Source organism: Podarcis muralis, chromosome 2 (genome assembly GCF_964188315.1).
Source record: "Podarcis muralis chromosome 2, rPodMur119.hap1.1, whole genome shotgun sequence".
NCBI lineage: Eukaryota > Metazoa > Chordata > Lepidosauria > Squamata > Lacertidae > Podarcis > Podarcis muralis.
The window spans coordinates 82,516,650-82,530,127 of record NC_135656.1 but is presented as its reverse complement, the minus strand read 5'-3'; the positions used below and the strand labels follow the sequence as shown (position 1 = coordinate 82,530,127).

Genomic DNA, 13,478 nt, shown 5'->3' with positions numbered 1-13,478 from the left:
TGGTCTGCCATAGTCAAAACAAAAAAATTACTTCCAGTAGCACCTTAAAGACCAACTAAGTCAGTTCTTGGTATGAGCTTTCGTGTGCATGCACACTTCTTCAGATACCAAACACTTTCGTGTGCATGCACACTTCTTGGTATCTGAAGAAGTGTGCATGCACACGAAAGCTCATACCAAGAACTGACTTAGTTGGTCTTTAAGGTGCTACTGGAATGTAATTTTAGACCTTGGTTAAACAAGAATCATATTAACATTTACCATACTAAAGCTCTATACTTATGTTTCACTTAGTTCTTAAGGCAAAATGAAGCAGGTAATTCACTGCTGAGGAAGGAAGGGGGAAGAGAATATGCTACCATAGCAAGTGCCCAAGCTCTTAACCAATGTTAAGATGATGAAAATGCTACATTTGCAGCAGCCCAGATCTGTGAAGCAGAATTTGAGAAAACATGCAGTGAAACCACAGAAAGCAAAAATGGAGTTACAGGATTCTGTGAGATGGTTACATCTCTCTTAATGCCTCTGCATTTTTTATTTCTTTTCCCATTCATCTGTGGTAATTCTTGGATACAAATGAGGCCCAGAAAGGTGTACAAAGTCTCTGGATAGGCCTGCTCATAAAATCCTGCCTCACACAGCTAAGCCACTAGTTGACACCAAAGATCTTTGGCTATCTCACGTTGATTATCAAAAACTACTCTGCTCTGGCTATTTTAAGAAAGCACTGAATGACTATCCCAGATAAGCTCTCCCTGCTCTCATGGCTGCCGTGAAAATAACACTTCATGCACAGATTGCAGAGTATAAAGTCTGCATATAAAGCAGTCATTTGACTTGATAATTTTATATCATGACTTAGAATTGTTTTAATGTGAATCAGTCAACACTGCTTTTGAGGAACAAAGATTAAAATAACTTATCTAATCAGAGTATAATGCACACTAAATTTAAATATTTATTTAAATATATAAATTTAAATATTTATTTAAATCATGGATACTTTAAATGATGGATAATTTAATTATTTATCCAAATAATGGATATAGTGGTACCCTGGTTCCCAAAATGGCTTAGTTGACAAACAAATCAGCTCCCGAACGCCACAAACCCAGAAGTAAGTGTTCCAGTTTGTGAACATTTTTGGAAGCCGAATGTCTGTTTCGGCTGTTGACATTATTTCTGGGGCCAATCAGCCAATCAGAAGCCATGCCTTGGTCTGCGAATGTTTTGGAAGTCGAACGGACTTCTAGAACGGATTGAGTTCGAGAACCAAGGTACCACTGTACTCTGGTTTTATGAGCCCCTCAAGGTAGCTTACGTTTAAATGGAGCTTCATCCTAAAAACAATAAACTGAACACGAAAACAGAAGGAACAGAGAGTAGCAAGATGACACACATTTTTTCAGCACTAACATTATCCTGGTACTGCCACACTGAATGGAAATGGCCACTGGCTTAGAATGCTTTTAAAATGTTAACCAGGACAAATTTCATTATACAGTCAGAGACCCAATAAAAACAAACGCCAAAATCATACAATTCCTTGAGTACACAGAGTTCATTTCCCCCCTATCACTGGCTTCTAGGTATCATTGCTACATGAAACCTCCATGTCTAGAGGAAGTATGTCACTGAATTTAAAGGTGATGAGGGGAGGTGGCAACAGTGGAGCAAATGGTTCCCTGCCCTGCTTGTGGGCTTCCTGTTAACATGTGCATGGTCACTGTGAGAAACAGGATGTTGACCTAGGTGGACCTTTGATCTGATCCAGAAAGGCTCCCTCTTATATTTGCTAAACAAATAATACATGTTTTGATATGATCAAGTACTCCAAGTTCTCAAACTCTAAATCCAAGCAAACTACCTACTTTTGAACATGCTTGTAGTTGGTTTCCCATAACCTCTAACCTTGATAGTAGTCTATCTTCATCTATCAAAGCCTGTTAGAAAGAAATTCAAGCACATTCGTAAATTAGCAGCATCTAATACAGTAAAAACACACAGTGAGTATTTAATAAGAACGTGGGTTTTACGCAATACTTTACTACCGGGGAAGCCAAGTGGTGTCCTCCAGATGCTGCTTGACTCCAACTCCCATTGCCCCTAACCACTGGCCATGCTTTACAGCATTGCTAACTACACTTCAAATTAGTTCACAGTAATCTATAGTTATGACAGATAAGTAGGTGCACTATCTGAAAAGGTCCAAAATCAACATCACACAAAATACCTGCCAACTAGTATCTGATGCCTCTTGTGTGACAGCAAGCAATCGCTGCAAGGTGGCCAATTTCTGTTCCAACATTTGTTCCCTATGTAAGGCTTCCTGCATTGAATAACAACAAAAAAAATCCTGTTAGTACAACACAGTAGCAATATATATCAGCACTTACAAAGTAGAGTTAAATGGTTTAAAAGGGTGAGAGATTTCAACACACTGTCTTTTGTACCTCAGTGTTTATAACTAGATATGATTATTTTGGCTGAGTTGAGATATCAGTGAACTCAGGTTCCTATATATGCTTAGAATGTGCTCTGGCCTCTTACACATGTATGGGCCCATCTCACTGTAGGCTTTGTATGAGTTTTAAAGACAGAAAAACTTCAAGGACTATTTCTGTTTCAAGGAAAAGAAAGCAGCTCAGCAGCTATCAAAGTTCAAAGAAACTGAAAGAACAAGGCCAATTTCTCACCAAAATGTTCAAAGTTATCTTTACCGAAAACCACTAGGTGGCATACTTTACCCTTCTTTTTAAAAAGGGCTGGGTAGTCAATAGGAATACAGGCAAGCCCCAATTACACAGGGGTTGTGTTTCGAGTAACCACGCTGTCAGAGCTGCCCCTGGTCCCAGCTCACAAAGGACCAACGCCAGTTCCTCTTTATATACAGAAGTCTTTATTGAAGTTCATTATTGGTTTGACAGCCGTGGCGCGCAGCCCTACGTCTGAAACCCTAGACCATCGAAGCTCCGTCTGAGTCTCCTCCCCCCAGACACCAGTTTAAGACCCTAGCTTTGCTCCACCTCTTCCTCTGCTCCCTCTTCCTCTGGGTCCGCTTGTCCGCCAAGGTCTTGCCCTTCCTAGACTCTTCTGAGGCTGAATCCCCTGAGTCTTCCCCCTCCCTCCGGCGAGCTTTAGGACCTGGTTCCCAATCCGTGCTTTCTGCTGTCCCGCGCGCCTGTACATTTGAACTTGGCGCGCGCGCCCAGCCTGCCACCTTCCTTCTGACCGTTATACTGCTCCTGTCGCTGCTTCCCTCTTCGGGGATGCCAGCTGGGCTTGACTCCGCCTCCCTGCTTGCCGGAGGAGACGCTGACTCTGACCTATGGGGCTCTTCCCTCTCACTACGCTCTGGTGGGGAAGCTGGCCCTGATTTCCAGCTACTGCTTTGGGAGTCTCCGCTGGCCCCCTGCTTCTGGTGTGTCCCCCCTGGGACCCCCCTTGCCCTGGCCATAGGCGCCCCCTTCTGGGAATCTTCTGATTCACTGGAGAGGCTGATGGAATCTCTTGGGTCACTGTCATTCTGCCCTCCGCTGCCCTCAGATTCTTCCCCTTCGCTCTCCATTTCCTCTCTCCCCTGCGCCTCTGCTCCTGAGCCCCTGACACACGCACATACATGAAATCATGTATAATTGGAGCACCCATTGGAAAAGCCTGCAAACACCCTCTAAACCTCTGGAAACCCTAGAAAAACCCTTTGAAAAACCAGCAGCCCAGTACCAGATGGGCAGAAATGGTGGCCATGGTGGCACTCAAGTCTTCCTCATTGCAAGAGGACGATTTTCAATAAACAAGTGGGGTAGACCAGTACCCCAAGGTGCTCGGCTGTGGGTCAGATTCACTGGGTAGGGCTGGTGGTGTCTTGCAGAGGAACATGGTGATGGGCAGCTGGTGCTTCTGTCTCTTCAGCTGGTCAGGGCACACTTGGGCAGCCTCCTCGTCCATGGATGCAGCTTCACCACAGGGGCCAACATTCTTTAAATTGAAGCGACTTTGAAGCTCCTTCACAGGAGTGCGCATACAGCCTGAGCGGCTTCTTGTGCAAGGTGTATCTGTCGACAAGGATACACTTGCAGTTCACGTCATCAAGCTAAAGGTCCAGGGCCTCATCCCGCACCTGGCTGGGACCTTGGCAGTTGTAGGTGTACAGGTACTCACTGCTCCACTGCCTGGATTTTCTTCTCCCGTATCCTAAAGGCACGTATGCTGGGCTCATTCCTGCCAAACTTGTGTGCCACAGCACACACGCTCATACCATCCCAGAAGCAGTCCAGCACTTCCAATTTCTCCTCGCTGCCTCTTGAGTTTGTTGTCACCCAAGGAAGTTTGTTGTCACCCAAGGAAGATGATGGTGCCTTGCATTTTGGTGCTGCCTCAAAGAATGGCTTGAAAATCTCCACCCAAAACTCTGCCAAACTCCGCCACAATCATTCCCTCTCAACCTCCTTCCTCAACCTCCAACTCGCTACAGGCCTCAACGGTTGGTGCAAGGGCTCTCGTGACTGCAATTGCAAAGGCACGTGGGATTGCTAGGCACTGTTTTTGCGCCTTTCCCTGACCTTTCTTGGCTCTTCTGAGGCAAGTTTAGCAATTTTTAAATTCACTTGTCGGTTCAGCGCAACGTGCATATACACGGTAATGTGCATACTGAACATGTGTAAATGGGGGGGGGGGTTTGGCCTGTATATCTTCTCCTTAATCAGCTCAAAATACAACTCCTTTACCACTACCCCAAAAATTGGCTGCACTTAATAATTTTGCACACAATACTACTGCAATCAGAGGTTTGCAAATTGGCACAGGCAGTTTCCAGATGTCAATATTAAAACTGTTGAAACCTCCAAGGTGTAACCCTGCATTGACTGCATTCCCACCACTGGTTTTGGAAGCAGTGTACATGCATTAGTCTCAACCTATAACTATCCGGTTGTTTTTATGAAATGCTGCATTTTGATGCATTATTCCCCAAACCAGCTTCAATCCTAATTGAAACCTAGATGTTTTAAGCTGGTAATGTGTACGTAGGCCAAGAGAAAAGAGAGATTTATATGGCTCACTCTTGTCTACAGTCCAGGAAGAAATGGATCAAAGGGAATACAAAAGGGGTAATGCCAGATAGGCCCTCTGGGAGATCTGAAGTGCATTTAATTTTATTCCTTGTAGGTTAAGTATATTAGAACTTCCCATAGATACATTTTACTAGGATATAAAGGGGAAATGCCAACTGAGAATGGGGTTTAGGAGACTTGCAGGAAACATGTTTACTCCTGCAACTTGGTGTTCCAATCTACCTTAAATTTCATTGGGTATCTTGCCAAAGTGGGTATCAGATATCAGGGGGACTGGTTGGAGAGCAGCTACAGCAGTTTGGGGGCAAGACTGAAAGATGCTGCGTGTCCCATCTACTCTCCAACCCCCATCCCAGACCATTTCCCCATACATACTTGGGAGACAGAAGTTAGGAATGCTAATCATAACAGTGAACTGAGATTAGGTTAATACTAGCATGCTACAGATACTAATTATGACTATAGTGCATGCATGGCAGGGAAAACACTTGGAACTGCTTTCTAGAATTTCAAACATTATAACAAGAAAGTCCATTATATGCATGATGTCACTAGCTGATCCAGTCTCAGCCTTACTCCTAATATATTTGCCACACAGAAGCTCCTAACTGATTATGTAGAAGAACACTCAGTCAAACCTATACAATATAAAGGAACAGGAATTATACATATGCCCAAAAGAAAAGTTACCTGTAGATACTGAGAAAGCTGAAACAGTTCCTGAGAGTACATACTGGGAGTGTTAGCAGCAACCTGTGAAATTGAAGAACAAATTTCTCTGAAACCCATAATACTTTCAATGTATATAAAATAAACCGAATCAACACATTCCCTTCTTTTCTTATTTTGGTTGTTTAACTCTCCTCTTAATCCATTCAAACACTTGTGCAAACAAGTGAAGGCCTGTCATCAGTAGTTCACTCGATTTATGAAGTTAATAGCAAAAGTGCAACAAAAAAAGGTTTTTATCCTCTAAAACTTTTGCAAGGACTTCCTTAATATCAGCATAAATGCAAGCTACTGTAATAAAGAAAAAAGGACACATGTATACATTTACAGAGCATCCTTATTTTGAGCTAACAGTTACCCCTATTTTTTCTTTTTATCATTGTTTGCTGGCCACCCTCAAATTATAAATTATATGAAAGTTAAATGGAATTCCATTTTTTTTTTTTGTATACAAAACAGTTAGTATGAAGCAATGTGCTGGGTTTTTCTTGTTTATTTCAGCAAGCCTACCCAAGCCTAATTAAGCTGCCCATTTTTAAAAGATGTTTTATTCAATTTTCTTTCTTTTCATTTTTTGACATGCTGGTTTTATGTATATTTGTCTTATTTCTCTAGATTTCTGTTACCTTTCTTATGTTGAAGAAATTAAGCTAGTAAATTGCTTAGCAGCTTGATAGAGCATATTAATATGATATTAGTCATGGTACTGGAATGTCCATTGTGCAAGAAACCGTACGCACCCAGCCAATTGTAAAAGAATACATGTAGGTACCTGTAAAGCACAAGCCAGCTTTTCAGTCAGCACTGGTCTTTAATCTATATTTACAACAAGATTAGTTAATTAAGGATATCTATAATTAAATTGTTGGGTACTGCACCCTTTAGGACTGTATACAACTGTAGCACAGTATTGGAGGCTAAACATAAAAAACTCATAGTATTAAACATCCTACCTCTGACTTTTATATTTGGGTTGTCTGAGAAATCTTATGTTAAAAAAAGCTTTCAAGCCCTAACTGGATAGCCAAAAAACAACTTTGGCTTATCACTGTGGTTTGTTTGGAGTAAAGCAAACCATGATTTTTGGTTCAGAATGCAATGCTAAGTCAGCAATCATTGTCTGTTTTGCCTCAGCATGAGAAGGGAGAAACAAAGCAGGTGCAGGCTTCTTGTACATTGCAAACGTAGCTTTTACACAAATTCCTACAATCACATATTAACTTTTAAAAATATATTCTTGGTTTTGTTTGTTACTATGTTATGCATTTTTTGTTTTTATATTGTAAACTGCCCTGCTATCCTTGGATCAAGGGTGGTACAGAAATTTAATAAAGAATAATAAGACTCATTTAGCTGCCCAGAGTGGCTGGGGCAATCCAATCAGATGGGTGGGGTACAAGCAAACAAACAAACAAACAAACAAGACTTATTTTTCAAAAAGGAATTCAAGGGGGCGGGAATTATTGAAAGATGGGTTTTAGAATGTATTGATTTGTATTGATGATTTTAGAATGTATTTCAATTAATTGTGATTTCATGTAAACTGTGCTATTTTTACTGTTGTTAGCCACTCTGAGCCCAGCTTTGGCTGGGGAGGGCGGGATATAAATAAATAAATATATTATTATTATTATTATTATTATTATTATTATTATTATTATTATTATTATCATCTAGAACAATTTAAGACTGCTGAGCTGTATGTATCCTCCTAAGTCTGTACACATGTCCCTCATAAGTTTTGCTGCGTTGAATTTATCTTATATTGCTTTTAAGGCTTAAAAGGTAACATTTTTCACTATCATAACAAAAATTAAAAAGCAATTTGAGATGGCATAAATTTGTGCTTATATAAAAAATGGAATGCGTGCAGCCCTCAGGCACATTTCTGTCTCAGCGCTTCCTTCAAAACAATTTGCTGCATCCCACTTTTTGACTGGCATCCTCAAAGCAGGACGCCCACACTTTCAAACAGTATGGAAGTTATTGGGGTGGTGGTGGTGAGGAGATGTACTCAGGAATCAATATTCACTTCATATGTCTTTCAAAGCACTTGGCTCTTTTTAAAAGTGTTGTTTTTACGTCTATGTGTCAGAAGGAAAGAAATGTTCTAGGACTTACCTTATCAACAGGACTTGGTAAGGGAGCATGGATGACACTGTAGAAGAAAAACATCACCGTTTAAAATATTATTATCCTTCTATACCCTGAATAGGGTTTTATTGTCCCTGAAGGAGTAGATTTGCAACCTGTGAGTGCTAGTGGACACAGTTTTGTCGTTGGAGGCTTTGGTAGCCTTAGTGGCTAGAAGTGTCTTTTGCCAGCTGAGACTGGTATGGCAGCTAGGACCATTCCTGGATCAGGAAAGCCCAGCCACAGTAATTCATGCATCGGTTACTTTCAGACTGAATTATTGAAATGCACTCTATGTGGGGTTCCCTTGCACTTGGCCTGGAAACGGCATGCAGTGCAGAATGCTGAGGCACAGTTGCTGACAGCAGTGGGATCCTGTCAGAATATAACACCTCTGCTCAGACCTGCCCTGGCTGCTGATTTGTTGCTGGGCCAAGGCCAGCGTCTCACTTTACTATCAGTATATAAGGCCCTTCACAGCATGAGACCAGTTTAATTGAGAGATCGCCTTACGCCACATCCATAAACTCAACCACTTCGATCTGCAGAACTGGCATTGTTACAGGTGCCATATAATACACTTCCCTCATTTTTAAGCTAATGAACTTTTAGCGTGGCAGCACCCACACTTTGGAACTCCCTGCCTATGGACATCAGGCAGGCACTCTCGCTGTACTCTTTTTGACAGCTGCTAAAAAACATTTTGTTTAGGCAAGCCTATCTGGACATGTAGAAGGCTGACATGTGTTTTAATCTGGCTTTTAGCTTATCATTGGTGTTAATTATTTTTTGAAAGTTTTAAATAGTTGTTTTTGTGGGAGATTACAGTTAAACATAACTATGCATGAGTGCTAGTTAGTGCATGGCTGAGTAAAGGACCAGAGCTGCATTGCTAAATAGACTCAGTTAGGTCATGCCCCCTCGCCCCCAGAGAAGAAGTGAAGCTGCTTTCCTCCTTCCCCCTTCTTGCTGCACTGTGTAACCAACTAAGGAGGATGTGTGTAAGTTTGCTCCCAAGCTTACAGCATATTCTGCATTTTCTACGCAAATGTGTTTTTGCCTGTATTATCTTTGTTGCTGCATGGAACAAGGCATGACTGAGACTTTGAATCTGTAAGTAAAGCATTTTAAACTCAATGGCATGTGGACTGCTCATTGCAAGGGGGGTAGAAAGAGGCCAGTTGCTGTGTGCAGCTGAATGGGATAAAAAGGTCTAACATCCTATATTCCTAACATTAACGTGCTGCTTATTTTTATGAGTTTAATACTCTGCTACTGGGGTTCTCTGTATACTAGCTCCACTTTTTGAATATAGGCACCCAGACGATTCTTTTGTTGTTCACCCACACACATGGGTCCACAGGGATTCATATGGTTATTTTCCCGCTGTTTTAAACTTTTTTTTTACTGGTAATTTTATTGTTCTTTCTTTTTGTAAACCACTTTGAGGTTTTATTACAAACAAGCAGTGTATAAATCTTGTGAAATAAATAATAAATAAATAAATCAGATGTCTCTAAACAGATGAGCACTTATGGTCTTATACCAAATAGGTGGTGATGTTAATAACCCTAGCTCTGCAATATTAAGGTCATTGTATTAGACAGCAGTTTTAGTCCTGCTATGTAGAAATTCTTAACCATCTGAAACATGTTTGATATTAGAACAACTGCAAAGTTACACTTACTCTGACCGTAGCCTAGCTTCCATACCATCTGGGAGAAATAGTTTTATTGTAGAGACAATGCATCCATGGGTGACTGGAAAGAACATTAACATTGTAAGTTCTAAGTAAGTATTCAATAAAATTAGTCACTGAAAAGTGAAAACAACGAAACATTCAATAATACCGAAGTAATTCTCTCTGACAAAGAATAAAACAGTCAAGTGTACAAGCAAAGTTAAACAGAGGATGATTGGGTGTTGGTGTCAAAAAGCTCAGATAGACTTAAGGCCCATGCCACTCTGTGATGTCGATCCAATTCTGAATTGTTCAGACAGCAGGCACCAGAAAACTAAGACTGGGCAATATTTCAGACAACTCTTGAGGATAACAAAAAACCACAAGCTTGAAAACCACAAGTTTTCAAAAGTTATGCAAAAACAAGTACATGAAAATTAGATTGGTTGCCTAAGTGTGTAAGACCAACCTTAGATCAGAAAGAGTAAGACTAAGAAACCCTATACTATTTCAGGCATGTTGATGAATTAATTTGGGGAACAAAAAGAATAGGTAAAGGGACCCCTGACCATTAGGTCCAGTCATGACCGACTCTGGGGTTGCCGCGCTCATCTCGCTTTATTGGCCAAGAGAGCCGGCATACAGCTTCTGGGTCATGTGGCCAGCATGACTAAGCCGCTTCTGGCGAACCAGAGCAGCGCACGGAAATGCCGTTTACCTTCCCGCCGGAGCGGTACCTATTGATCTACTTGCACTTTGACGTGCTTTCGAACTGCTAGGTGGGCAGGAGGAGGGACTGAGCAATGGGAGCTCACCCAATCATGGGGATTTGAACTGCTGACCTTCTGATCGGCAAGTCCTAGGCTCTGTGGTTTAACCCACAGCGCCACCCGCGTCCCTAGCAAAAAGAATACTTTGCAACAATTAGAGGAGTCTGTAAAAAGCATAGTCAGAGATACATGATAATGTGTGCTTGAAAAGAGCATTTCCACCTCAGGTAAAAGAGATCCGAAGCAGCAGGAACAGTATTTTACACACTTATAGTTTTTTGGTTCCTCTTCTGAAAGCAGCCCTCCTGAGTCACACTCAAATGTCATAGAAACCTCTAGAGCATCAATCCATCCATGAGATGTGAGGAGATGCCACTGAAATGTAGGTAAATTCCTTGTGCACAACATGTCTTTGCATAAGCACACGGGCTTCATGCATCGTGGCAAAAGGAAGCTAAATAGAAAATGTAGTTTTTATCCTAAGTGATATATTGATTTGAATTTAAATGCTGAAAAGAGAATTACCTGCCAAATTTGTTCAAATGGTGGTCACTACTTTCATGTGATGTGTAAATACATTTTGAAATACATCTAACACAGCTAAAAGAAAAGCATACACTGTATGTTCCAGACTAGCCAGTTTAAAAACAAACAAACAAGTGTTAAATAGTGAGTTTATTGCCAATGTGCTATAGAGTGCTTGGCTTAGCTATGAAGTATGCTTGGGTGGTCTTGGACAAATCATATTCTCCCATCCTAATTTCTTGTGGCTGCTGGAAGCCTGCATTGAAATGTTGATCTTGGAGAAGGGGCAGGAAATAAATAATAGTAAATAAAGTATCACATAGTAGTTCTATGGCACTGAATTCTACTTCTCCCTCTCATGCAATGCACTAACTTAAGAAAAACAAACAAGATGGGTATTTAGAGATAAATATCATCAAATACAACACCCAATGTACAAAAAGAAGTGTTGAGATTAAAACATGTTCAGACATCAATGAAGAGCCAGTCATCCTGATGAAAAAGCTACAGGTTTCATTTTAAAACAATTGGGAAACATATCAAGTTTCCAATAGACTGCTTCCCTTAAATCACATTTTATAAAATGTGAAAATTATGCAAGTCCACCAGTTTATTTTTCAGACGTTGCTGATTTCTGTAATGTTTTGACACTCGTCTGGAATGAAAAGCATTACCTGTTTGCAAAAAAAGGCATCACAGGAATAGGCAACATGCAGAAAAGTAACAGCAAATCCAATACTTATACAGAAGGTGTTCATTTATTTTTCTTTTATTTAAAGGACCTCTGTGTTCCCCTTCAGTAAAACTATCAGGGCTAACTAATAACATACCATAAGTCTATAAAGGCGCTGCCACACTACATGGTTTCTTAAATGTGTATTTGCATTTGTTTATGTTGTTCCTCTAATCAGCACTCATAAGGGAGGTGCAGTCTCGATTGGGACAGCAGCACAAATGGTTCTGACAAAAGCTGGAAGGGTTAAAAGCATATACACCAGCACCATAATACCAATCAGGATGGTATATCTGCCTGGGTGTATGAAGAGATGCTTTTAAGAAGATACTGTAAAATACCAAATCTAAACTAAGTGCTTTGTTTTTCTTTAAAGTTTGCTTATGGATAGAACATACTTGAGATTCTCAACTTAAAAACAGAGGAAAGAAAGTGATCCGTACCCTTACCTTTCCGCGTGTTCTCCGTCACATCTACGCCAAATTGAATGATATCACCAGACAGAATTTCACATGGTGGGCTTTCCTCAGATCCTCTGCTCAATCTCTGACTATTTATAAAGGTACCATTGCTACTCTTAGTGTCTTGAAGATAGAACTGTAAGAAAAACAGATAAATTTAAGTCACCTGCAAGAAAAATGTTACATTAAAGACTAAAGGCAAATCCAAGTTTAAAATGATCATCAGTCCACTACACATTATCCCACTACACATTAAGAAGTAATGATAATAATAATTCCTATTATCACATACTGTATATTATTATTATTATTATTATTATTATTATTATTATTATTACTACTACTACTACTACTACTACTACTACTACAGCACCATGAATGCTTTCAGAGCAAATCAAATGTAAAGAGTTGCTTCCTCAAAGAGTTTAGAGTCTAATTTTGACTTCCGGAGGCGGCGCGAAACCGTGATGGCTGACCTCTTCGAGCTGTGAAGAGGGGCACCGCAGAAAAGGGTTGTTCGCTACGGCGCAGCGGCAACCCATGAAGATAAACCACGAGTAGAGTGAGCTCGTGGCCGTGGGACTCGGCGGGCACCTGGAGCGAACCCGAATTCGCGGAAGGGACCCCGTAAGGGGCTCCGGAGTGAAGGAGGGGGAGCGGTGCTGTGAGTTCATCGCTCTTTCTGCGGAGGCGAAGCCGCGAGGCTGTCACGGATGAGCGCCGACCTTTCTTCCTGGAAATATCAGGCTGAAACAACAATCCCGTGAGTAAAGACTTGAAATTCGGTGGAATAAATTTAAAGAATTTGGCTGAAACCGGGAGACGAGAAAAAGGAAGTCCGTCTTCCGGCACTGCTTTTAAGATCAAAGCAAAGGACAGGAGGAGCTGAATGCGCTGTGTGGGGAAGCGTTAAAGAGGGACGTTCGTGCATCTTTAAACCGACTTTTAAAGAAGAAACACAGAATTACCAGTGAGTAAACCTTTAAAAATTAATTTGGAGCGGTCCCCTTGCCTGGGGGCAACAGAGGTTTTGATCTCCAAATCATCGGGCTGCCGGGGGGAAGTTGCCTTAACTGTGGAACTGTTACAAAACTCCTAGATACTTTTGGATACTAAAGTGACATTTTTGAGCTCAACTAGCTAGACTGGATATTGTTGCAGGCACCTTGTTGGAACTTTGTTAAAGTTTGGAAGTGCTCTGCAGAATCTGCTTTTTAAGTGTTTTGGGACAATTGTGCTTTTAAAATTGGAACAATAGGGATTTTAATGGCGGAAAAGTTGCCTTCTTCTTACTGAACTTTGGGGGCACTCCCCCTAGAGGACTTTGGGAATATAAAGGCCTGGGAACAGCTCTATTTGTTTACTTTCTCTCAT

The 13,478-nt window shown here is 41.0% G+C and overlaps 1 protein-coding gene across 20 annotated transcripts in view; it reads right to left on the bottom strand.

The window, feature by feature from the left end:
* Nucleotides 1–13,478, bottom strand: part of SLMAP (sarcolemma associated protein) — a 93,837-nt gene that overhangs the window by 39,055 nt on the left and 41,304 nt on the right. For 10 of the 20 annotated variants that reach the window (XM_028719120.2, XM_028719122.2, XM_028719119.2 and 7 more), the window contains exons 3-8: nucleotides 12,087–12,240; nucleotides 9,622–9,694; nucleotides 7,923–7,959; nucleotides 5,763–5,825; nucleotides 2,234–2,329; nucleotides 1,872–1,943 (exon numbers count right to left, since the gene is read on the bottom strand). In XM_028719120.2, the coding sequence (XP_028574953.2) occupies nucleotides 1,872–1,943; nucleotides 2,234–2,329; nucleotides 5,763–5,825; nucleotides 7,923–7,959; nucleotides 9,622–9,694; nucleotides 12,087–12,240 (495 nt within the window). The remainder of the gene's footprint in view (nucleotides 1–1,871; nucleotides 1,944–2,233; nucleotides 2,330–5,762; nucleotides 5,826–7,922; nucleotides 7,960–9,621; nucleotides 9,695–12,086; nucleotides 12,241–13,478) is intronic. The other 10 variants (XM_028719123.2, XM_028719126.2, XM_028719125.2 and 7 more) reach the window with 1 other exon arrangement.